Source organism: Silurus meridionalis, chromosome 5, assembly GCF_014805685.1.
Source record: "Silurus meridionalis isolate SWU-2019-XX chromosome 5, ASM1480568v1, whole genome shotgun sequence".
Taxonomy (NCBI): domain Eukaryota; kingdom Metazoa; phylum Chordata; class Actinopteri; order Siluriformes; family Siluridae; genus Silurus; species Silurus meridionalis.
The window spans coordinates 1,244,392-1,269,391 of record NC_060888.1 but is presented as its reverse complement, the minus strand read 5'-3'; the positions used below and the strand labels follow the sequence as shown (position 1 = coordinate 1,269,391).

Genomic DNA, 25,000 nt, shown 5'->3' with positions numbered 1-25,000 from the left:
GTAAATCGGTGAAATTTATCGTCCCAGGCGTCGACACACCTTCAGTGCTTTGCCTCTTTTAAAATAATTAAACTAATAATATACACCTCCACACAGACGTTCTGTTTGTAATAATATTTTTATTTTATTAAAAATACAAAATAAACAAAAGGTAAAAATGATCACAGGGCAGCTCTAAAAATACAACAGATGGGAAATCTCACAGGATTGACTTTACAGCTAATAAACAGGAATAAACAGATCATATCAGCTTCATAGGAATAAAAGGTGCAGAATCTATTTCAGGTGTAACAATAGGGTGGAACGGACTATGTGTGCAAAAGTTTTGCCCCCCCCAGTGTCCTTATAGTATTTCGGGGATTTAAGTGAATTATATGTCAGTAATAAAGTGAGGCGTTTTGATTCAATCGACAGGAAAAATTGAAATAATTAATAAAATGTGTGTGTGTGTGTGTGTGTGTGTTCTCTCCTTACAAACACTCAAGAGAGCTCAGGACCTCCTGAAAAACCTGCAAAACACACAAAAAATGTCTCTTTAGGTTTTCTGCTCATTATCATGATCTTTCCAGTCATATGTGGTTCTTTAGCAGTTCCAGCATGACAATGCTCCTGTGCACAAAGCCAGCTCCATGAAGATATACTTCACATGGGTTGGAAGTGTGTGGAACCTCCTCACCTTCATCAGTACCTGACTTTAGCAAAACCCGTTTTACTGCATGAGCACAAATCTCCACTAAATCAATGGAACATCTTCCCAGACATGTGGAGAAGATTATAACAGGACTACATGACTTTTACTCACGTCACGGTTTGTGAAGAAGTAGGACAGGGCGATGAAGAGCTTCGTGTCTGTTTTGCTGTATCTCCAGCAGTGAAGAGCCTGACCTGTGGGTCATCACATAAACACGGAAATCCACATTATATTTAGATCTGAATCAAACCCAGAACAGACCATCGTCTCCGTGTTCTCACATCCTGAGCTTTCTCATGACTCGTTCATGTCCCTCTCTATGTGTGATAAGAGATTATTTCTCCATCTCATCTGCAGTCTTTCACCTCTTTACCTTGAACCCTCTGCAGGAAGCCTCCGGTCTCGTCCCCGATGCAGAAGCAGCCTTGCTCGAAGCTGATCTGCTCGTATTTCTGCATGTTGGCGAGCACGGTCCCGTGAACGGGGAGGTACAGAGTGCTGCCGTTCGGCTCCCAGCTCTCGGAGAAATACACACCTCTCTGACCGTCGATCCGCACAAACACACCTGAATACACACAGAGGACAGGAATGAGGAGGATCTGAGATCAGGATGCTCAGGAGATTGAAGAAGTGCATGTTTTCTTCTGCCTCGTCCTGATAAAACTCCTGAAAGGCTTTTGGTGTGTCTGGTCAGATAATCACACTAAAAATAATCAAACGGGTGAAAGGTCATGACAGGACGGTGATGACATGGGTAAGATGAAGCCTCCTAGTTTTAGCTTCTCTGATCTCCTAAACTTCTCTGCAGCTTCTCCTGCGCTTCTCTGCAACTTCTCCTAAACTTCTCCTGAGCTTCTCTGCAGCTTTTCTGCAGCTTCTCCTGAGCTTCTCTGCAGCTTCTCCTGAGCTTCTCTGCAGCTTTTCCTGAGCTTCTCTGCAGTTTCTCCCAGGCTTCTCAGCTTCTCCAAGCACACACAAATCTGTTGCATGTGCCAGTTTAATTGATGGAGAAATATATACATATACATACATACATGCATACATACATATATATATATATATTATTTAGTTTTTGTTTTTACAGCATTTGCATGACTTACTGTGGTTTCTGGTTGTTTCTTTAGCAGGAAAATCATCTCTACACTCTCTTCTGTCTCCATTCACGTTTGGAAAATCCGATCTTTTGCGTTTTAGGGGTAAAACCCCTGCAGATGTTTCATGCTGCCATTCAGGAACATGTGTGTGTCCGTTAGTGGAGGAATGAAACCCACAGAGATCCATGTTTACAGCTGAGCATCGAGCAATCTATCAATCACCTGCAGGTTTTAGAATCCTGAAAATTATAATTTTAATTAAATAGAATTAATTTGCACTTTTTTTTGCTTTTCAGGATTAAAACTGAGTCTCGAGACAGAGTGTGTCCTGCGATACTGCCTGATCAAAAACCTCACTTTCACCCTGCATGTTAAATACCACAATATTTACGCCATGTCGTGTTTTATTTTTATTTGTTTTACGATAAATCCTATAAAATATTAAACAAAGAATATTTTTTTTATACTGTATATAAATGTTTTAGATCAGTAATATATTCGGACCTCAAAACCGACGGTCTTAAGGGTCCTACCTGGTAAACTGCGCATGCGCACTACAAACCCGGAAGTCGTGGGTTCAGCAGTGTGTCGCTGCAGATCATTCAAGGAGAAAAAATAACTCGAATATTTGAGTTAAAATGTTTAAACTCGAAGGATTGGGACCCAAATTAGACCCGGAGGAGATGAAGAGGAAAATGCGGGAGGATGTGATTTCATCCGTGAGAAATTTCCTCCTTTATGTCGCTCTTCTGAGAGTCAGTAAGTGTCCCATGTGTGGAGGATGTGAGAACATCCTGAATAAACACAATCAGCAGAGTTCTCATAGATTATTATTGTATTATTGTTATCATTTGCAGTCGATGATGGAGATCCAGATTTGCAAACATGAAGATGTTAAAATCCGAGCTTCTTTTTAGGTTCACTCCAGTGTGCACCGCTGATCATCAAACCTTCTCGAGGTTCTTCTTCAAACTGATGACACAAACTTTTAATCGCATACTTGTACAGAACAGTGTTTGTTCAGAAGATTCCCAATCCCAAAAGCATGATGATGCTTCTCCACACAAACCTCAGCTCCATTAGGACATGGTTCTTGGTGTGGAAGAACCTTGCCATGACCTCCTCAACTAGGGGAATGCGATACTGGCAAAAAAAAAAAAATGGAATTTCGATTTCTTTGCGGGATTTGATCTATTACTATAATTAGACGATATTTTGCTGAGTGTTATTGTGCTGGTACGTTAAGGACCACTGTGGACTGATGCCTCCTAAAATGTTTGATGTTCTTCATATTCTGGTCGATAACCGATTAATCGTCCGACAATAAACAATAACCGGTTTTCAAAACGGATAAAAAAACAAACTCCATGTAAAATAGTACTGAAACAAAGAAAACAAACAGCACGTGGCGACCTCTAGAGGCCGCTCTCGTAATGACAGCAGACCAGAAGCAGGAAAAACTATCGATATGAATTTTTGCTGATATTTCCAGCGGTCATCTATCTGCTGATTAATCAGGAAAAGTGTTTTTATACTGAATGTTGCGTTCGCTTGAGCCTGAGGCAGGAGATGATGGAGTGCATTGCTGGAGGTAGAAGCACGTTATGTTTGAAAATGTTTTATATGAACCGTTTTGCCTACGACAGACGTCGAGCGAACGTCAGTGACGTGATCACGTCATTCAGAGAAGGAAAATGACAAGCAGCAGCACCTAATTCACAATAAACACCGAATTAGACGGAGACAAAACGACAAACGTTTCGATAACTGATGGTCCTGAAGCTCATCCATAGTCTGGTATTGACCCAATTTTACTTAGTGGTCCAGAAGAAGTACCGGGTCTCACCACGCTACCCATCCCTACTCCTCACCTCCGCCAGCATCAGTGTCTGAACTCACTCGTGCTCCTGAACACAAATATCTACAGACACACCACCAAAATCCAGTGGAAAACCTTCTCAGAAGAGTGAGGAGGACATTGTAGCATTAAAGGGGGAATGAGTCTTGAACGAGATGTTCACTAAGGAATATATTTGTCATGGTCAGGGCTGCACCTAAACAGTCATGGTTTCTTCTGTTTCAGCTCCGTACGTCCTGAAGAAGTTGGACAGCATATGATGATGGAGAATTGCCTGTAAAACCCATGGAACAGCATCGTCCTTCATCATCATCATCAGCAGCAGCAGCACAATGACGTGTTTGTTTTTTCTCTGGAGGACTGTAATTTAATTTAACCTTCTTTTCCTTCGTGTCTGAGGCAGTTGATGTCTACAGACGTGACGTGATGCAGCTGATGTGTTGGTCATGTGACCCAGACTACACGAGACATGTTTAATGTATGCGACTTTTTTCTGTGAACAGATTTTATGTTTATTAAATATGACTCACGACATGAATAAATTAAAATCTTGGTCCATCGGCGTGTGGAAGTCGAGCCTTTAATTTGTCTCAACATTATGATATTCTTCTTAAAAAATAAAAAAGTATAACATTTAGACTAAAAGACAGGAGGTGGAGCTGAGGTAGCAGAGCTGAAGATGTTGAGATGTTCGTTGGGAGTGACGACGATGGACAGGATTAGAAATGAGTTTATTAGAGGGACAGCACATGTAGAACGTTTTGGAGACAAGGTGAGGGAGGTGAGATTGAGATGGTTTGGACATGTGCAGAGGAGGGACATGGGGTATATCAGTAGGAGAATGCTGAGGATGGAGACACCAGGTAGGAGGAAAAGAGGAAGATCAAGGAGGAGGTTTATGGATGTGGTGAGGGAAGACATGCAGGTAGTTGATGTGAAAGAGGCAGATGTAGAGGACATGGGGTGTGGAGACGGATGATCTGCTGTGGCGCCCCCTAATGGAAGCAACTGAAAGATGATCATAAAGTATTAAATTGGTTTATATTTCATTATTGTGCACTGATATTAGACATTAATCTTAATAAATATTAAATTTAAGATTGGAATTTTCTTTTTTATATATGATTAGAATTGTATTTTATTAAAGCATATTGCAGTAAATCAGGTTGCTCAGAAATGCTCAATTAATTATTAATAGAAAACATTGTTAATTATTTTTATACTTTTTGATTAAACCTTATTGCAACATTTTGTTTGAACAAAAAAAAATATGTAAACGTTTTCTCCACAACGAACATAATATTTATTAATTAATTTAATTCATTGATTTAAGTCACAGTCGTTTATTCTAAAGATGAAAGTAAAGTAGTGCAGCTGGAACATCTGGATCTGTGACAGCGATGCTCTTCTGAGGGGTTAAGAGGAGTGTTGTTTCCCATCAATCACCACTAGGAGGCGTTACAGCGTCAGTTCGTTGGGCATGGCATCTCCAGTCAGACCACACAGCAGGTTTTGGGCCGAGAGTTGAGCCATGACGCCTCGCGTGGAGTAGGTGGCGCTGCCGATGTGAGGGAGAACCACTGCGACGCCCCCGAGACAGAACGAACACACACACACACACACACACACACTATTATAGGAGTCAGAAATGATCTTAATTATATTTTGACAATTTAAAAAAGAATAATTATTAACAGCACTGAATGACGGTTTAATGATCCACATAAGTTTTCAGGAGAACTTTAAATTATAAATACATTTTAAAGCTTTTCTGATTTATATAAAACTTTGATCATATTTAAATATATTTAAATCAGTCCTAACCGCAGTTGTTGAGCCGGAGGAGCGGATGATCGGTGGGTAGTGGCTCAGGCGTGGTCACGTCGAGACCCGCTGCAGCGATCTGACCGCTGGTGAGAGCTTCGAGCAGATCCTCCTGGTTTACAACCGCTCCTCTAATCAAAAACACTCCATCATCATCATCATCATCATCAGGATCAAGTTCAATCTTATTGACAAGGAAGTGCTATTGTGTCATAAAGAAAAGCAGCCAATCAGATTCTCATATGCAAATTAATGTCACGCAACACAGAGTTCCTGAGGAGGGGGCAGGAATGGGCGGGGCTTGTTAGGGGGCTTCTGATTTTATTTTATTTTTAATTATTCGACCGCTGCCGACAACAAGGAATCGTACAAGGCGTCACAACGTTGTTACAATATTGTCGTATTAAAAAATCCTTTGTGTAACAATCATTACTCAGGGAATATCTGTATTTACACACACACACACACACACACACACACACACACACACACACACACATGGCACCTGTTAGTCGTTGGATTTATGCATCAGGCAGCAGGTGAACATTTTGTCCTCAAAGTTGATGTTAGAAGCAGAAAAATGGGCGTAAGGATTTGAGTGAGTTTGACAAATTGTGACGTCTAGACGTCTGGGTCAGAGCGTCTCCAAAACTGCAGCTCTTGTGGGATGTTCCTGGTCTGCATTGGTCAGAATCCATCAAAAGTGTTTCAAGGAAGGAACAGTGGTGAACCGGCGACAGGGTCGTGGGGGATCATTGATGCATGTGAGAAACGAAGGCTGGTCCGTGTGGTCCGATCCAACAGACGAGCTTCATGCTCTAAACTGATGGCTTTCCACTTTTTTTCCACTACCAGCAGGAGGCGTACTTTATCACTGAAATTGCTGTTTAAAACCATTTGAAACAGGATTTTTTACTTTACTCTGTCGAGCGCCAGCGAGAGTGGGGCATCTCACAGGGGAGAGATTCGCTCATCCCAGCTGCGTCCAACGTATCGTAACATCGTACACTGCTGCCTGCGTGAAATTTTTTATATTTTTTAATTTTTTTTGTATCGCTCTCGTCATCGCTAGATCGAAAAACCGTAAATCAGACCATCGTAACTCGGGAACCATCTGTACTGGCTAAAAGGGTGCCAAAACTTTAGCGTTCCTCACCTGCTGGTGTTGATGAAAACTGCAGTGTTCTTCATTTTGCTGAAAAACTCCTTGTTACAGAGCTGCTGTGTGTCGGGGCTCAAAGAGCACGAAACCACCACGAAATCACTCTCACACAGCAGAGAGTCCAGAGCCACTGAGAGCCAGAGAGAGGGAGAGTGTCAATCAGTGTGTACACACACACACACACACACACACACACACACACACACACACGCACGCACGCACACTCACGAGAGAGAGAGAGAGAGAGAGAGAGAGAGAGAGAGAGAGAGAGACAGAGACTGAGACAGACAAAGAGAGAGAGAGAGAGAGAGAGAGACAGAGACAGACAAAGAGAGAGAGAGAGAGAGAGAGAGAGAGAGAGAGAGAGAGAGAGAGACAGAGAGAGAGAGAGAGAGAGAGACAGAGACAGAGACAGAGAGAGAGAGACAGACAGAGACAGAGAGACAGACAAAGAGAGAGAGACAGAGAGAGAGAGACAGAGCCAGACAGAAAGAGAGACAGACAGAGAGAGAGAGAGAGAGAGAGACAGACAGACAGACAGACAGACAGACAGACAGACAGACAGACAGAGAGAGAGAGAGAGAGAGAGAGAGAGAGACAGACAGACAGAGACAGAGAGACAGACAAAGAGAGAGAGACAGAGAGAGAGAGAGAGACAGAGCCAGACAGAAAGAGAGACAGACAGAGAGAGAGAGAGAGAGACAGACAGACAGACAGAGACAGAGAGAGAGAGAGAGAGAGAGAGAGAGAGAGAGAGAGAGACAGACAGGAAAACAGTCATTATGTTCTATCCATGACTCATCCTTCACTTCCTTTATTAATGACTTTCTAATTCTCGTTTTTTTTCTTCTCTCTTTCAGAACTCGTATTTTCTCTCACCGTGTTCTCCATCCACTTCTCCAGCCTGAGGTTTGGGCTGCCGTCCTGAATACAGCAGACGCTTAACTCCGAACGGCTTCAGTCTCCGTGCGATGGCCAAACCTGCACACACACACACGACTCGCACGTCTAAAACCACAACAACGTGCAGCCTAAATATTGGCACCCATGAAGGTTTATAAAAATTTGACAATTTATTATTATGATTTATAAAAAAAAGAATAATAAATTGTCAATATTTTATTAACATTCATGGGTTAATAAAATAGGGTTTGGCCCATGAAGAGAGATTACGCACTCTGTGATTATCAGAATCAGAATCAGGTTTATTGGCCAAGTGTGTTGACACACACAAGTAATTTGTATATTTGTCACATTATAATGATTCGGATGATCAAGATAATTTAAATATTACACAAAAATAATACAAAATGCAGTTTTTAAATGATCATTAAATTTATTATGGGGAAAAAAGCTGTTCAAGCTGGTTTAGCCTTATGTGAAAAAGTAATTGCCCCTTAAACCTGTTTGTGCCACTCTTATTAACAGCAACTGCAATCAAGTGTTTGCAATAACTGCAATCGAGTCTTTCACCTCCATGTGGAGGAATTCTAGCTCCACTCTTCTTCTCTTTCTTCTACAACCAGCTATTAGGTTAAGGGGCAATTACTTTTTCACATAGGGCCAGGCAGGTTTGGAGAGCTTTTTCCCTGTAATAAATGGAATCAACATTTTATATTTGCTCATGTAATCTTTGTGTAATATTACAATTTGTTTTATGATCTGAATCATTAAAGTGTGACAAACATGCAAAAAAAAAAAATCTGGAACTTTTGCACTGCACTGCCCTGTAGACTGTAGACACTGCACTGCACTGTAGACTGTAGACACTGCCCTGTAGACTGTAGACACTGCACTGCCCTGTAGACTGTAGACACTGCACTGCACTGTAGACTGTAGACACTGCCCTGTAGACTATAGACACTGCACTGCCCTGTAGACTGTAGACACTGCACTGCCCTGTAGACTGTAGACACTGCACTGCCCTGTAGACTGTAGACACTGCACTGCCCTGTAGACTGTAGACACTGCCCTGTAGACTGTAGACACTGCACTGCCCTGTAGACTGTAGACACTGCACTGCCCTGTAGACTGTAGACAGTGCACTGTCCTGTAGACTGTAGACACTGCCCTGTAGACTGTAGACACTGCACTGCCCTGTAGACTGTAGACACTGCACTGCACTGTAGACTGTAGACACTGCCCTGTAGACTGTAGACTGTAGACACTGCACTGCCCTGTAGACTGTAGACACTGCACTGCCCTGTAGACTGTAGACACTGCACTGCCCTGTAGACTGTAGACACTGCCCTGTAGACTGTAGACACTGCCCTGCCCTGTAGACTGTAGACACTGCACTGCCCTGTAGACTGTAGACACTGCACTGCCCTGTAGACTGTAGACAGTGCACTGTCCTGTAGACTGTAGACACTGCCCTGTAGACTGTAGACACTGCACTGCCCTGTAGACTGTAGACACTGCACTGCCCTGTAGACTGTAGACACTGCCCTGTAGACTGTAGACACTGCACTGTAGACTGTAGACACTGCACTGCCCTGTAGACTGTAGACATTGCACTGCCCTGTAGACTGTAGACACTACACTGCCCTGTAGACTGTAGACATTGCACTGCCCTGTAGACTGTAGACATTGCACTGCCCTGTAGACTGTAGACACTGCACTGTAGACTGTGGACACTGCACTGCCCTGTAGACTGTAGACACTGCACTGCCCTGTAGACTGTAGACACTGCACTGCCCTGTAGACTGTAGACACTGCACTGTAGACAGTAGACACTGCCCTGTAGACACTGCACTGCACTGTAGACTGTAGGCACTGCACTGTAGACACTGCTCTGTAGACTATAGACACTGCCCTGTAGACTGTAGACACTGCACTGCCCTGTAGACTGTAGACACTGCACTGCCCTGTAGACTGTAGACACTGCACTGCCCTGTATACACTGCACTGTATACTGTAGACACTGCACTGTATACTGTAGACACTGCCCTGTAGACTGTAGACACTGCCCTGTAGACTGCAACCTATATATTATATTTTTTTTCTTATAAAATAGTTTTGTGCATTTATGTGAACTGTAATCAAAGCTCTTGTGTGTGTGTGTGTGTGTGTGTGTGTGTGTGTGTGTGTGTGTGTGTGTGTGTGTGTGTGTGTACCTATCCGTCCCAGGCCGATAACCCCGACTGTACTGCCGGAGAGACCGTAACCACACAACCACAGGGGCTTCCATGAGCTCCAGCCTCCACTGCCACGTCAACAAACATCCCATAATTCATTCATTCATCACTAAATAGATCTATTCATTATTTTTTATGTATAAATCAGTAAACTGTTCCTGGACTGACCTTTTGACCTCTTGGATGCCCTCGGGTAAGCGGCGAGCCGTAGCCAATAAAAGAGCAACGGTCAACTCCGCTGTAGCATCGGTCAATACATCAGGGGTGTAGCCCACCCTTATACCCCTGAGAGACAGTGGGATGGATGGATGGATGGATGGATGGATGGAGAGTCAGGCAGAAAAAAAAGAAACTATTGGTTTGGAACAGCTGCATTACAGAAACAGCTGGGCAGGCCATGCCCTTAAGAGAGTATAAGCCACACCCCCTTTCTATCATCCAATCATAACGATTTCTGAAACATCAGGTTCCTCACCGCTTCTTGATTTCATTGATGGCGAGGTGGTCAAAGCCCACAGACATCGTACTGATCACCTTTAGGTTGGGTCCTGAGCGACACACACACACACACACACACACACACACACACACACACACACACACACAGTGAGAACAGGGAATGACAATTTGTGAACGTTCAGCAATATTAAATGCAACTATATAAAGAAATAAAGAAAGAAATCACACTTTGTGGCAGGATGTTACAGGAAAATAATCAACGTTATGGAGGTTCATCTGACATTTATCACACCACCCTGTTCTTGATTATTTCCCCATCACAGCCTGGCAAGCAGTGTTTTAATATAAGTTCCTGTAAGTGAGACAGTGTGTGATGCTCAGTGTGCTGCAGCAGCGTTTCTCACTAGACACTTCCTGTTTCAGCAAGACAAGGCTTTGTGCTTTAAATAAGGAAGCAGCTTCAACATGTTTCACTGACTAACTTCCCCTTCACTCGTTCCTCGACATGGTGATAAGGGTCAGGTCATCTCATCAAGAACATGCACACACACACACACACACACACACACACACATAGAGAAAGTGGCACAGAGGCCGAAGCTCACCAGCTGCATCAAGAACCTCAGCATCGATCTGATCTGAGAGCAGACACAGGAGACCGTGAGCTCCTTTTACCTTCTTCAGAAGCTCTGCATGTGGAACAGGTTCATCAGAGTCCCACAGCAACACGTCACACCTGAGAAGTACACACACCACCACTGGGATAATATATCATTGCAAGTAAAAATATTTTTAATTGCAAATAAAATTATTTAATATAATTATAATATATAAATCAGAAGAATCACAATATACAGAATTTATTATTTATTAACATTTTTTGTTAATATTACTATTGTCATTATTATTAATATAATTGTTTTATTTTGGCAAAATAATTTTAATTGCAAGTTTTTTTATAATAATTATAAATTAAAGAATCAGAATGTTTTCTTATTAATACTGTATCGAGACTACGTTCAGGTATGACCCCGCCCCTTTAAGCCCCGCCTCCTACAAGTCTGAAGCTGGAAATGAATTAAAAAATCGTCCAGAGAATGAATATAAATATTATTATATAGAATATATAGTATAATAGACTATAAGTAACAGAAGGACAGCACGTGAGTGAGGATAAAACATCTAATCTTGTAGAATCTGATTCATTCAGCAGACTCTGGGTGTATTAGAAAGGATTAGACTGACGTCACGTGGGATCTAAACCTGGTGTTTGTGAAGTCTTGAAACACTTTAGGGTTTGGACCGCATGTCCTTCTCTGAGTGAGAACTGAAGTTTTTGTGAGAAAGTGAAAGAAACCTGCGCACATGGAGGCTTTCTGCAGCAGCTTCATGCCCTCCTGTGGAATGCGTCTGGTCACAAACACCTTCATCATCTGGCTCGCGCTCATGGCCACACAAATATTTTCAAAGGCTTGTACCTGCACCAGCACCGACACCGACACCAGCACCGACCAGGGAAGGACTTTAGTCTGCAACTCCAAAAAGACCTTTACACGCGCATGCGCACACCGAGTTCAGTTTAATTGCAGGGGAAAGAGGAAACAAACACTCGGGCTGTGTCTCAAATCACAAATCTCTTTCTCTCCACTCCCTATGTCTCTCTTCTGTGAAAATATATTTTTATTATAATTAATCAGGTGAGTTGAGGGGACAGAATTCCCTGCAACACCGAGACACGTAACATTTCCGGTGGTGGTCACGTGCACCGCAGTCAGAATGCCTTCATTATAAATAATAATAATAATAATAATAATAATAATAATAATAATAATAAAATACAGCATATATTATTATTAATATATAATAAAATACAGGCTAATGCATGACGTTTGCAATATAAATGTAATATTAATTAATTGGCAGCAATTAAGTGCGCAGGCGCAATCAGGTTCAAAACCCAGCCAGGTCAAGTTACACAAGAAAAGTGTAATAATTCTTTTTTTTTTCTTAGTAAAAAGAATGTTTCTAAAATGGTCTAAGAATGAAGTAGTGTGTCCTCATGGCCCTTTAATGGAGAAACCGTTCCTCCTGGTCCGCCTCTTCCATTTAAGGCCACACGCCTGCGCTGAGAGCCTCTGAGTGTGTACTCACGCGTACTGCGTACTGCGTAGTGCGCGAGGGTGCGTGTCCTCCTCAACCTGTCCACACCTGTGATCACCTCACCTACCAATCCTCGTGCATACTACCGGGTGTATAGGCATGCATGTGTGACACGACAGCCCGTGTGTGTGTAAGTGTGTAAGTGTGTGAGTGTGTGTGTGCGTGCAGGACTGTGTCAGTGTGTTAGTATGGTAGTAGGGTTAGTATGAGTGCTGTCTGTGTTGTGCTTCCTGCTTCCAGGATGAGAGCTTCACTCCCCTTTCCTCAGCGCACAACTTTCTAACCAGCAGCAGCTCAGAGGAACGCGGGATTTTTTATCATTTCAGACACAAGACAAGGAATAAATATTATATATATTCTTTTCCCCCTTTATTTTCTTTCTGCACAGATCTCAGGTAATAAGCGGTCGTGGCGCGTTTATGTCGTTTGTGTTGGTTTGAGGAACTGGGATTGCGCATAGCTGTGTTACAAATGTAGCTCACAAATATCTGCTTCATGTATAAATATATATTAATGTACATTTCTCTCCGTCTAAACGTGCACGCGGATTAATTTTATACGCGCAATTTTGCCGGTTCATAACGACATAGCCTGTAAACGCGTGCGTGCGTGCGTGTGCGCGCGCCGTTGTGACACGCCGACGTGTTTCTGCGCGCTGATGATCTTTATCGCGTAAAAAAATGACCCTGAGATACAGTCGGAATGAATCTGCTGTATGGATCTGCTTTAATGGAGGAACGTGTGCTATGTGGATTCTGTTACCTGCCCAGGTGTTAACACCTGGGGGAGGGGGAGGGGTTTGGTGGAGATGGGGGTCTCTGCTCTATCCTGTAGTCTGGAAATGATGTAACAATGGTATAATATTGTAATAAGAGCCGTCACAGTGAGAGTAGAGACTGATCCTGTGAGTAGTGGGAGCTCAGTGGTTAAGGTGCTGAGTAACTGCTCAGAAGGTCGGGGGTTCAAGCTGCCATTCTTGGGCCCTTGAGCAAGGCCCCTAACCCTCTGAGCTCCAGGGGTGACCTATCACGGCTGACATGCGATGAAAGAATTTCACTGTGCTGTAATGTGTATGTGATAAATAAAGATTTATAATCTGTAGTAAGAGTAAAGATTATAATGTACACACACACACACACACACACACCAGACGAAATTACTCATTTAATTCAATTTTATAGAGATAAGAAAATAAAGACCTGTATTCAGTGATATTGTTGATATAATCTGTTGTAGTGTGATTAGTATTTGGGGTTTAAAGTCTGATATATGGAGTATTATAGGTGATATTAAGGGTATATTAAGTATATTAAGGGTATAACCTGCTGTAATGTGATCAGTCTTTGGTATTTAGAGTTTAGAGTCTCATAAACGCAGTATATTCAGTGATATTGTTGATATAATCTGTTGTAATGTGATTGTAGTTTGTAGTATGTATTGTTTATAGTGTGATATCTGGAGTATATTGGGTGAAATTAAGGGTATAACCTGCTGTATTGTGGTGGATGGTGTGAGATATAGTGAGAGTATTTAATACAGTATACAGTAGAGTGAGTACATTTACATCCAGAGTGACTTACTGAGGAGTTGCAGTGTAAGGGCCTTGCTCAAGGGCCCCATCAGCGGCAGCTTGGTGGTGCTGGGGTTTGAAATTGTCACCTTCCAATTCAGAGTCTAGTGCTTTAAAATCTAAGCTCCCACCTCCCATGGCACAGATGTGGTGTGTAGTGTGTGGTTTTGTGAGTGTAGTCTGCGATCTTGTGCTTATTGTGTCTCGGGTACAGACGTTGGTGTTGTAGTCTTGTGACTGTTATTAGAATTCTCATTAATACAGTGTGAGATTAAGTATCATCAGTGATTTGAATATCGTCTGTAGAAATGCACGTGCAGTCTGGTGAAAGTCACGTCTTCAGCTTCAGAGTATGTGGTCACGTAAGTATCGTCACTCTCGATATGAGTGAGCTATTTCTCAGTAGTTCTCAGTAAAATGCTTGATCATGTGGTCTGATTCACTCAATGATAAATATTCACTCTCACTGGCGTCTGCTGTACCGGGTTATAGAACTGACCCGAGAAAAAAAAACCTCAGGGAGAGAGTCAACTCGTCCCACAGCGTTCTCAGGTTACACACGACTCTCTTACTCCTCCGTCGTGTCCTCACCAGGTGAAATCGCCCAGGTGTGAAGGCTTTAAAGAAATGTTCTGGGTTTGAGTTCACAAGGTGATATGTATAAGTATAAGTATGTGTGTGGTGTGAGCTGCACCTGGTGATTCTGGTGAGCGGTGCCAGGTGAAGTGCTGAGTGAACGACGAGTAGAAGATGACACGCTGATTGAAGTGTGGCAGGTAGACTGCACCAGGTGATATGAGGCAGGTGATGTGCACTAGCTAATGTGATGTGCATAGAGTGACATGCCAGGTGAATTATGCCAGGTGTTGGGACACAGGTGAATTATGCAAGGTGTTGGGACACAGGTGAATTATGCAAGGTGTTGGGACACAGGTGAATTATGCAAGGTGTTGGGACACAGGTGAATTATGCCAGGTGTTGGGACAGGTGAATTATGCATGTGTTGGGACACAGGTGAATTATGCAAGGTGTTGGGACACAGGTGAATTATGCAAGGTGTTGGGACACAGGTGAATTATGCCAGGTGTTGAGAGACAGGTGAATTATGCCATGTGTTGGGAGACAGGTGAATTATGCCAGGTGTTGGGAGACAGGTGAATTATGCCAGGTGTTGGGAGACAGGTGAATTATGCCAGGTGTTGGGAGACAGAGTGCCGAGTGTGCTAAATGAAGTGCCCTGACTGGTCCGTACACTCCTCAGCACTCTTCTTACACCATCAGCAGGAGCATCAGGTTACGCTTTGTGCTGCAGTGTAAATATTATTCTTCTCACTTCTGTTGTTCCCCAGCAGGAGTTTAAACACCTCTGTACGAGTCACGTCTCACCTGAACGGTGTTTCAGAGAGCCAGGAGCCGGGATGGCGTTAATGACTTTGCACAGATCGTCGTCTGTCTCCACAGTGAGTCTTACAGCAACATCTAATCTTCACAAGTCCATAATAACGAGCTGCTTTTTTATTTTATAAAGATTTTAAATGATTTCACAGCTTCCCCAGGTACCAACATGTAACCTAGCAAAAAAAATCTAATTCAGTTAGCTAAATCTGACCTAGCAAGCAAAATGTAATCTTTAACCTAGCATGCAAAGCTAAACTAGCCAGTCAAAGCTAAACTAGGAAAAAACATTTAAAAATAAAATTTAACTTAATTGGTCTAGTTAGCTAAATCTGACCTACTAAGTGAAAGATGATCTAACCAGCAAAGTTTAATCCAGAAAGTGAAAGCTAGCCTAGCAAGAGTGGAAGCTAACTTGGTCAGTGAAAGCTAACTGTAGCTACTCAATCCATACTGAAATCAAGATTCGTACTGAGCATGTGCAAAAACTCAGGTTTTGTTTGATCGCTGCCAATTCCCACATCGCTAAAGTTTTTTTTATGACAGTCTTTTGAGTTTTATGTACAGCTTCAAAATTTCTCTTAAAAGGAGAAAATCCTGATAATTTATCATTTATGAATAAATATATTGAACGAATAAAGAAATCAATATCTTTTGTGTTTCTTAAATGCAGACAAGTGGACGCATTTGTGGACATGCGCAAAACAAATCGCGTTTCCTGTACGGGCCGAGTAGCGACACTAATCTAGCAAGAGCGAAAACCAACCTCGCTAGTGAATACTAACATAGCTAACTCAGCTACTCTTTCTTTTTCAATCGGAGTCGGCGTTATGACACTCTGCTGTCAGTCAAAATGCTCATTAGATTGTAATTTTATTCAATCATTACGTTTTATAAAATTTATGTCTCCTTTTGTTATTTAAATTTGACTGGATGTTTAAAAGACGCCGATTTATTTGACGGAACGATTTGTAATATTTCATATGATATATTTATTATTAATTAAAAAAACTTTCTTTTTGGAAATATGCACATTACTGCATGACTTCACGTTCATCTGGACATTTGCATTTCATCCCTTCATCTTCATCCCCCCCCCCCTCTCTCCCTCTCTCTCTCTCTCTCTCTCTCTCTCTGCTTCATGTTGATGGCTTCTGGTTCTTTCAGTCTTTCAGCTGGTATGTGGCACTCCTCTTTGGTATGTATTCATCTCATGTTGAGAAATTCCTTCCTTCAGCACATGTTGTAATCATGTTTGTTTCGTTTCTTTCCGCCCAAACGAATCCGTTTGGTTCGAAATACAATATTTACATAGACGTCACAAAGACGATGAAACTGTCGTCCTTTTACAGGGTTTAACGCTCGTTCGAGTACGAGCGCTCGGCATGTCTGCACTCGTCCTCTATCGTCTTTATCTCTTTTTGCTTTTGCTTCTCAGTCTGGACATGTCAGTTGCATAGTAGGTCTCATTTCTGTCTCTGGTTTCTTCCCTGTCTCTCCTCCCTGACACTATCTCATTTTACACAAGTTTCCTTGGTGTCACGTCATGATGTGTGTAACCCAACCGCACTGCCGCATATCTAGTGGCTTCCTTTTTTCCTTTGGTGTGTTATCATACGTTTCACTCTACAGTCATGTTTATTTACACTCTTGCAAACTATCAATACTGGATTGTGATTGGTTAGAAAACCAGGTGTGATCACTGAGAAGAGTAATAAAATATTCCACTCAAGTCAAAGTGCTGTTTATTCAGTGACAGTGAAGTAAAAGTTACCGGTTTAAAACTCTATTTGAGTAAAAAGTCATGGGTTTAGCGGGTGGGTGTTGGATTCTAGTCACACTTTTACAAATTAAAGTGCAATACCAATAAATAAATAAATAAAATAACACTACTGTCCACAACTTGAGACTAAAGCAGCCAAAAATAATCTCCTGTTATAATGTTACATATGATAATGAGAGTAATTGCGAATGCAGATTTCAGAATGCAGTGTGTACACACACACACACACACACTCTCTCACTGACAGAAAGCTAACGTAGCTATAAGTGGAAGTGTGAGTAGAGCCTGGTGAGAGAAAACATTTCCGATCTCCTTCGTTTTCATATCGATTTTCTAAAATTTATAAAAATTAACACAATAAAACATTCAATCTGGTCCAGGGTTGCATGTGTTCAAGCATTTCTTCAGTTCCCTGTTTGTCATTTTGGTTCTTGCAAAATTAAACGACATCCATAAGGAGAAAAAAACACTCAGATGCATGCATTCGCTGCTTACACGTGTAAACGTAACGACAGGACGTATTGCTAACCAAGTTATAAAAAAAAAAAACAAAAGCACCAGTTTTTGCTTAAAGCTTCTACGAAGGAGTGCGAAAGATCTTCTTTTCTTAGTCAAGTCCCAGAATGCAAATAGCAGAAGACTCGTGTTGTCTGGACGCAGAGGTGAGCTTAGTGGAGACTAAAGGACTAGAACTAAAGCCCCGCCGCATCGTTTTTTTTTATATAGAGATAAAGCAGGAGCTTAACCAGCATTGTGAAGCTTAGAAGAAGCGTAAAGCTGCACATTTCTTCTCATTTACACTTTAATTTTTTTTTTAAGGATGAAACGATTCCAAGAAGAGGAAGACTTCAGAAGAGGTAAATAATCTCAGTTTAACACTAATATTTAAGGAAGGAGTCTCCAGTGTCAGTGTTTTGTAACACTCAGAAATAAAGACTTTTTTCTTGTCTTCTTGATGTAGTTGATGACTTATTTGTTGGAGGGGCCACACCGATAAATGTACCCATAAATGGATAAAAAGTACACAAATTTGTAGTGTCATATTTCTTGAAGTATTTTATCTAAAACTTGTTTTTATAAACTTGCACCTACTTTCCGCTCAACAGGGAGAGTTTTGCATTCGTCAGAGGGGCAGTGCTTTTACTAGATGAAGATGAGAGGGAGGGGCCACATAAAGAAGCCACGCCCCCAATGTGTCCAGACGCTCAGCCGGATGGCGGAGCTTCTGATACAAAGCGGAAACATTTGCATGCCATGATTTCACTACTGAGACCTGAAGATACTGTCAAACTGGTAAGAATATTATCAACCTACAAGCTGCCATTTTATTTATTTATAGTTTTAATACAATATCTCATTTAAAACAGTTCAGTCTTGTAGTTAAAATCTCCATAAACTCCAATTTAAACTCAAATTAATGACATTTTTCCATCAATTACTGTAAAAAAAAAATTATCTTCTAATGTTTCTTGGTTTATTATCATTTTACTAATAACATTTTCTCAACATGGAATTAGTTTTTCTTTAAATTCGTTTTTGTCTTTTAAGCGGATTAACAATGTTATCAGTGTGTATTTGGAGTAAATGAAACCACACCATGTTGTGTATTGTGAAAATATAATGGTTATATAGATTTATTTATGCTGGAAGAAAAAGACGGGATTTTTTCTTGCTTGTGTAAATGCAGGTTCCTTCAACCTGCCAAAAAAATACAAAAATACTCTGACAAATAAAGTCAAAATCAGAAGTTCATCGTCTTCACCACTGAATTACCACATCCCAGTTTCAACGCTAGTCTTGTTTCTGAAACATAGCATCTCATAAACTTTTTACTCAAACTGTGAGTCAAATTTCATTTAGAAAGAAAGCAGAAATATACCTGGTTAGCAAAATATGATCAGTGGGTGAAGGCTGGACCAGGCAGTGAAGATCTAGATTATTTAGCAGATCTGGATTGTGTTCCAGAACAACTTACAGTGATCTCACTTATAAACCTGAGCAGCTGGGAATTAGGGGGCCTTGCTCAAGGACCCAGCAGTAGCAGCTTGATAGTGCTGGGATTTGGAATCGTGACCTTCTTATCAGAAGTCCAACACCTTAATCATTAAGAGACCGAAGCTAACAGCCAGTGAAAGCTAACCTAGCAAGAATGCTAATGTAGCAAGATTGAGCTGATCTAGCATGTGAAAGCTAATGTAGCAAGATTGAGATGATCTAGCGTGTGAAAGCTAATGTAGCAAGATTGAGATGATCTAGCGTGTGAAAGCTAATGTAGCAAGATTGAGATGATCTAGCGTGTGAAAGCTAATGTAGCAAGATTGAGATGATCTAGCGTGTGAAAGCTAATGTAACAAGATTGAGATGATCTAGCGTGTGAAAGCTAATGTAGCAAGATTGAGATGATCTAGCGTGTGAAAGCTAATGTAGCAAGATTGAGATGATCTAGCGTGTGAAAGCTAATGTAGCAAGATTGAGCTGATCTAGCGTGTGAAAGCTAACTCAGACCTTCACGTGTTCAGACTTGAATGTAAATGTATGATAAATATTTGTTGTGATGTGAGCAGATAATAATCTGACTCCATTCCTGTCCCTGCTCAGGCTGTTCGTTTGGAGTCAGTAAGTCCAGGCGGAGTCAGATATTTACTCATCGTTACAACCTCCAGCCAAAAGCATGAGAGTCTTCTGCTCGGCATGGACTTCCCCAATATCAACAGGTCGGTTTTTATAAATTACTCTATAATCTTCTCAGAAATCTTCTCATGGGCTGCTTTCTTGTTTTCCAAAGTAGGTGCTGTTTTATCTCATCTCATCTCATGTCATCTCATCTGGTTGTCTCTCTCTGTCTCTCTCTCTCAGTACTGATTGCACCATTGGCCTGGTTTTGCCCATATGGAGTGACACGCAGGTGTATCTGGATGGAGACGGGTAAGGATGAGAGAATGCTCCAGAGTCCAGAAATATGTGTTTTGTGAAGTTTATACCAGAGGAAATCACGTGATTTGGTGGATAAGCGCCGACATCCTGATTCAGAAATCGCATTATGGATTAAAAGCTTGCGTCTTATAATAATATAATTACATGATTAATCAGACAGACAGAGTAGAACAAAGGACCATCAGGTCAAAGCTATTGTTCTTCATAGTGCATCTGGTCCAGATAATCAATCCAGATGTTGGATTACAGAGTGCTATCAGAGTGGCAACCTCACCTCAGGCAGCAGGTAAACGTTTTGTCCCTAAAGTTGATGTTAGAAGCAGGAAAACTGGGCGTAAGGATTTGAGCGAGTTTGACAAATTGTGACGTCTAGACGTCTGGGTCAGAGCATCTCCAAAACTGCAGCTCTTGTGAGATGTTCCTGGTCTGCAGTGGTCAGAATCTATCAAAAGTGCTCCAAGGAAGGAACAGTGGTGAACCTGCGACAGGGTCGTGGAGGACAAGGATCATTGATGCACGTGAGGAGCGAAGGCTGGACGTGTGGTCCGATCCAACAGCTTAAACAACAGTATAAGTAGGCCAACACAATATTAGGCAGGTGGTCATAATGGTATGGCTGATCTGTGTATAAGAGGAAGTTGACTGTAATTTGTGAGTTTCGGTAAATGTTGATGATTGATGGTGATAGAAATAATTTTTGCAGTGACACAAAAACGCAGAATGTGTTGCTAAGAGGTCTAAAATGTGATGTCTGAGTAACACCCATGACTTCTCCGTCTTTCTCAGTGGTTTCAGCGTGACGTCTGCAGAATGCACGAGGATCTTTAAGCCTGTGTCTATTCAGACGATGTGGTGAGTACGCAACAAATCTGCATATTCATAACAGCGAGTCCTAGTGAGCGTGCAAACTTTTGTTGTATGATCGGGTTTCAGTTCTCGATCGTACATCAATACTTGTGATCAAAACTGTGTAAATAAACAGAAGCTGATATTTCAGTGTGTGAGACTCAAAGAGACAAATAGAGGCGAGTTTCAGTCCTCGGAATGATCTGAATATCAGTCTTGGTGGTCTCAATGTCAATGAGATGGTGTGTGTGTGTGTGTGTGTGTGTGTGTGTGTGTGTGTGTGTGTGTGTGTGTGTGTGTGTGTAGGTCCGTGCTCCAGGCTCTCCACGGCTGTTGCGAGCGGGCCGTACAGGGCGCCGTGATCCCCGGCTGTGGTTTGGACTGGGCTCAGCACTATGAGCAGAACGTGGAATCAAACCAGCTGTGTGTGAACGAGTGGAAGGCCATGATGGGCCTGGAGTCGGTCCGCAGGAACAACAGGAGCCACAGCACAGAGCGAGAGCGAGTGGAGAAAGAGATTAAAGTCCAGCTCCGAGACATCATGAGGACTGTAGACCTGGAGAACATCACCTCCATACAGGTACACGGAGAAGGATTTGTGAGAGAAGTGAAAGGGGCGTGGCCTAAAAGTACACAGAGGATGACAAAACAAAATGGGTGTGGCTTAAAAGTACACAGAGGGTAAGAAAATGAAAGGGGCGGGGAGAATGAGAATATAAAAGGGGCGTGGCCTGACTGTGCGAAGAACAAAAAGATGATGTCAGAGGAAAATAATCAGCGATGACCTGGAGTCAGATTCATCATCACACTGAAAGTGGATTCTTTTCTCTAACAGTGTTTTATTCCTCTTACACTGCAGTAATGACGCCTTTTTATCTGTTACAGCTGTACATCTGACTGTGACACTGAGACTGAAATAAACACACTCATTTGTATGGAGTAATCTAATGTGTGTGTGTGTGTGTATGTGTGTGTGTGTGTGTGTGTGTGTGTGTGTGTGTGTGTGTGTGTGTGTGTGTGTGTGTGTGTGCATGTGCAGGTTCGAACTGCTCTGGAGGAGAAGATTGGTTTGGACATGAAGAACTATAAGGAGTTCATCGACAATGAGATGATGGTCACCATGGCTCAGATGGACAAACCATCCAAGATCTTAGATTATCTTTTTCTGGTAACTTCTCCTCATTACTCCTGTTACTCCTTTTTCTACCCTGGTCAGTGTGAATAGTGGATTGTGATTGGCTGGAAGGAGTTCAGGTGTGAATAGTGGATTGTGATTGGCTGGAAGGAGTTCAGTGTGAATAGTGGATTGTGATTGGCTGGAAGGAGTTCAGGTGTGAATAGTGGATTGTGATTGGCTGGAAGGAGTTCAGGTGTGAATAGTGGATTGTGATTGGCTGGAAGGAGTTCAGGTGTGAATGGTGGATGGTGATTGTCTAAATTAATGTAATCTTCTGGCTTTATTTTGATCCATTCAGTCAGTTTTACTCTGTAAACCTCAGTAATAGCTTGAACTTGACCATGGTAGAAGGTGATGATCTTCAGAATAACTGATGTTTCTACGAGAAAACATTTTATTTTATTACCTCGTTCTTCACAGGGTTCGGAGTGGAATGCAGCCAACTTTGAAGAACTTCAGAAAAACAAGTATGCTAAGCCTTTATAAGCGTTACACGTTCTGTCCGGTTACACACCGATCACGGTTAATAACCTGCGCTATGGATCTGTGTGTGATTGCAGTGTGGGGTACATTCTCAATGTCACCATGGAGATCGATAACTTTTTCCCAGAATCCTTCAGCTACATGAATGTCCGGGTTTACGATGTGGAGTCGACGGATCTCCTCCCACACTGGAAAAACACGTACATGTTCATCAACGAAGCCAGGTGAGGAGCATCGGGCAGAAAAGAGCAGACTGATGTACATTTCCTTAAAAAGGCCAAATACTTAAAAAGCAGATGAAATATTAATTTCTCATCATTAAAGGAGCGGTGTGTGTTTTCTGGGCCAGTAACAAATTCAGAAAAATCCTGAAAAGACTGATAAAAGTCTCGTGATGTTTTGTTTTGATGTAGAAAGAGCGGCCAGTCCGTGTTGGTGCACTGTAAGATGGGCGTGTCTCGCTCCGCCTCCACCGTCATCGCCTTTCTGATGAAGCAGCAGGGCTGGACGTTAGAGGAGGCGCTTAACCACGTGAGAGAACGCAGACCCATCGTTCAGCCCAACGAGAGCTTCCACAGACAGCTACAAACTTACAGTGGAATCCTCAGTGCCAGGTGTCTCTCTCTCTCTCTCTCACACACACACACACACACACACACACACACACACACACACACACACACACACATCATTTTATCTATTGTCATAATAAACAGCTTCATTAGTGTGTACTGTCATTAAGTGGCTCAGCAAATTACCCATAATCCCATAAATATTCATTTGCCATGTCATTTATATATTAATATTGTAATGTTATTTATTTGCGTTTTATTGTGTCTCATTGCTGTAAATCTCTAAAAAGAAGAGAGTAGTAAAGATGTTATTATTATATGATGATAGTGAAGCAGACGAGGCTCCGTATTTCAGTCCACTGACTCTGATCCGTTTCCTCCGTCTGCTTGTGTGTGCAGTAAACAGCGTCACAGCTCCCTGTGGAAGCGTAAATCCAGATCAGACACGATGAATAAACCGACTCTGAAGCGGGGACAGAAGACCGAGACGGACGAAGAGCAGGGAGATGATGAGCGTGAAGCTGATGATGAGGAGGAGCAGAGTCCAGAGGAGGAGGAGAGCTGGGAGGAGGATGAGGATGAGCAGAAAGATGTAATTATACATTTAATGAAGACTTTCTGTATAATTATACACATTATTATCTCTTATTTCTCTCTCTCTCTCTCTCTCTCTCTCTCTCTCTCTCTCTCTCTCTCTCTCTCTCTCAGGTGTTTGATGACTCGGTGTGTGATGTTATTTCTGACACAGCAGCAGCAACAAACCCTGTTATTACAGTCCAGGAGAGCGACAAGGTCTGAACCCCTACAGTTGTACTATGCAGTGTATAGGTGGTGTAGGTTGCTGTTCTAGGAACACACCATCACAATCATCATCAGTGTGGTGTGATGGAGCCACGTTCCTCTTAAAGTTCTTTTGTAGGATTAATTTCCTACATCATCAGGACCAGGAGTGTTTTATTCCTCTTATACTTACAATTTCTAGTTATTGAAAAACAATATCATACTTTTTTATCCAGTAGCTGTTGCATCTACGCTATGAAATGTGGTTCTCTCCGAAGTCTCAGCAGCTATAAAGTCATTCCATCATCTGCTGCTCATGTTCATGCTCTGCAAAATTCCATCATCTCTGGGATTCAAACAGTCGCATTAACAGATTTTTGTTTTTTATTTTTTCTGTCCCTCAGGTGTCCCCGAGTCCCAGCAGAAGCGGAAGAATGGATCTGTTTTCTCTCATGCAGTCCATCCAGCTGGACGATGAGGAGCGACTGAGTGATCTAGAAGTATGAACACATGCACACCTCGAAATCGTTACCGAAGTCCATGTAGTGAAGGTTCCTCTGTGTGGTGGCATCTGATCCAGCTGCTGCAGATCATTAATATTCTTCATCGTGAGTGATGAGGACGGACGGGATTAGAAATGAGTTTATTAGAGGGACTGTGCAGGTAGGATGTTTTGAAGACAAGGTGAAGGAGGTGTGATTGAGATGGTTTGGTCAGGAACAGAGGAGGAACATGGGGTATATCAGAAGAAGATATGAAAGGTAGGTTTGGAGGCAGATGTAGAGGACAGGGTGGTGTGATCCACTGTGGAGATCTAACAGGTTTAGCCGAAAGAAGATGATTATTATTGATATATGATTTTGTTTTCTCTGCACCTTTTCTGATGGACGTTCCGTAGCCAGTAACTGAGTTGTGGATTTTGTGTTTCCGGTCCAGAACGCAGCGGCTCAGAGGAAATCTCCGGCCCAGAGGAGACGCAGCAGTCACAAACGACGAGCTCTGACTCACCAGAGAGCTTACGTGGACGCTTCCCCCGACCCAAACCGCCAATCACAGAGTGGAAAACAGGAAAACC

The 25,000-nt window shown here is 42.1% G+C and overlaps 4 protein-coding genes across 10 annotated transcripts in view; 2 read left to right on the top strand and 2 right to left on the bottom strand.

The window, feature by feature from the left end:
* Window positions 1-99: 99 nt before the first annotated feature.
* Window positions 100-2,200, bottom strand: si:dkey-109l4.3 (uncharacterized protein LOC559137 homolog). Of its 2 annotated transcripts, none has more exons than XM_046848756.1 (4): window positions 1,792-2,200; window positions 1,065-1,256; window positions 803-885; window positions 100-509 (listed from the first exon to the last, which is right to left on the bottom strand). In XM_046848756.1, the coding sequence occupies exons 1-4, from the start codon at window positions 1,970-1,972 to the stop codon at window positions 471-473; spliced, it is 495 nt and encodes a 164-aa protein (XP_046704712.1). In that variant the 5' UTR covers window positions 1,973-2,200; the 3' UTR covers window positions 100-470. The 2 variants fall into 2 exon arrangements, with proteins under 2 accessions (XP_046704712.1, XP_046704713.1); XM_046848757.1 differs by having other exon boundaries at window positions 462-509; window positions 1,057-1,256.
* A 122-nt stretch (window positions 2,201-2,322) lies between these two features.
* On the top strand, window positions 2,323-4,201 carry tomm5 (translocase of outer mitochondrial membrane 5 homolog (yeast)). The gene is made up of 2 exons (XM_046848758.1): window positions 2,323-2,544; window positions 3,869-4,201. The coding sequence occupies exons 1-2, from the start codon at window positions 2,424-2,426 to the stop codon at window positions 3,901-3,903; spliced, it is 156 nt and encodes a 51-aa protein (XP_046704714.1). The 5' UTR covers window positions 2,323-2,423; the 3' UTR covers window positions 3,904-4,201.
* Window positions 4,202-4,922: 721 nt separating this feature from the next.
* grhpra (glyoxylate reductase/hydroxypyruvate reductase a) lies at window positions 4,923-11,967 on the bottom strand. Of its 2 annotated transcripts, none has more exons than XM_046849091.1 (9): window positions 11,591-11,967; window positions 10,831-10,961; window positions 10,242-10,314; window positions 9,935-10,051; window positions 9,746-9,834; window positions 7,509-7,610; window positions 6,624-6,759; window positions 5,468-5,598; window positions 4,923-5,265 (listed from the first exon to the last, which is right to left on the bottom strand). In XM_046849091.1, exons 1-9 carry the CDS (start codon window positions 11,671-11,673, stop codon window positions 5,102-5,104), a joined length of 1,026 nt encoding a protein of 341 aa, XP_046705047.1. In that variant the 5' UTR covers window positions 11,674-11,967; the 3' UTR covers window positions 4,923-5,101. The 2 variants fall into 2 exon arrangements, with proteins under 2 accessions (XP_046705047.1, XP_046705048.1); XM_046849092.1 differs by having other exon boundaries at window positions 4,923-5,223; window positions 11,591-11,957.
* A 134-nt stretch (window positions 11,968-12,101) lies between these two features.
* Window positions 12,102-25,000, top strand: part of si:ch211-203d1.3 (protein phosphatase Slingshot homolog 3) — a 16,832-nt gene continuing 3,933 nt past the window's right edge. Inside the window, exons 1-16 of one of the 5 annotated variants that reach the window (XM_046849087.1) lie at window positions 12,102-12,515; window positions 15,305-15,415; window positions 17,953-17,990; window positions 18,240-18,426; window positions 19,732-19,847; window positions 19,990-20,058; window positions 20,854-20,919; window positions 21,220-21,493; window positions 21,953-22,081; window positions 22,511-22,557; window positions 22,651-22,797; window positions 22,987-23,187; window positions 23,545-23,737; window positions 23,854-23,937; window positions 24,330-24,425; window positions 24,862-25,000. The exon at window positions 24,862-25,000 is cut by the window's right edge and continues 3,933 nt beyond it. In XM_046849087.1, coding sequence (XP_046705043.1) covers window positions 12,489-12,515; window positions 15,305-15,415; window positions 17,953-17,990; window positions 18,240-18,426; window positions 19,732-19,847; window positions 19,990-20,058; window positions 20,854-20,919; window positions 21,220-21,493; window positions 21,953-22,081; window positions 22,511-22,557; window positions 22,651-22,797; window positions 22,987-23,187; window positions 23,545-23,737; window positions 23,854-23,937; window positions 24,330-24,425; window positions 24,862-25,000 — 1,924 coding nt within the window. In that variant the 5' untranslated portion in view covers window positions 12,102-12,488. The other 4 variants (XM_046849088.1, XM_046849089.1, XM_046849090.1 and 1 more) reach the window with 4 other exon arrangements.

Excerpts from the sequence above, each read along its gene's own strand:
- si:dkey-109l4.3 (XM_046848756.1), bottom strand. The coding sequence starts at position 1,972 with ATGGATCTCTGTGGGTTTCATTCCTCCACTAACGGACACACACATGTT. Across the intron at positions 886-1,064 it reads CTTCCTGCAGAGGGTTCAAG|GTCAGGCTCTTCACTGCTGG; the intron begins GTAAAGAGGTGA and ends GATGACCCACAG. Across the intron at positions 510-802 it reads ACTTCTTCACAAACCGTGAC|GTTTTTCAGGAGGTCCTGAG; the intron begins GTGAGTAAAAGT and ends TGTGTTTTGCAG.
- tomm5 (XM_046848758.1), top strand. The coding sequence starts at position 2,424 with ATGTTTAAACTCGAAGGATTGGGACCCAAATTAGACCCGGAGGAGATG. Across the intron at positions 2,545-3,868 it reads TGTCGCTCTTCTGAGAGTCA|CTCCGTACGTCCTGAAGAAG; the intron begins GTAAGTGTCCCA and ends CTTCTGTTTCAG.
- grhpra (XM_046849091.1), bottom strand. The coding sequence starts at position 11,673 with ATGAGCGCGAGCCAGATGATGAAGGTGTTTGTGACCAGACGCATTCCA. Across the intron at positions 10,315-10,830 it reads TGAGGTTCTTGATGCAGCTG|GACCCAACCTAAAGGTGATC; the intron begins GTGAGCTTCGGC and ends TGTGTCGCTCAG. Across the intron at positions 7,611-9,745 it reads TATCGGCCTGGGACGGATAG|GTTTGGCCATCGCACGGAGA; the intron begins GTACACACACAC and ends GTGTGTGTGCAG.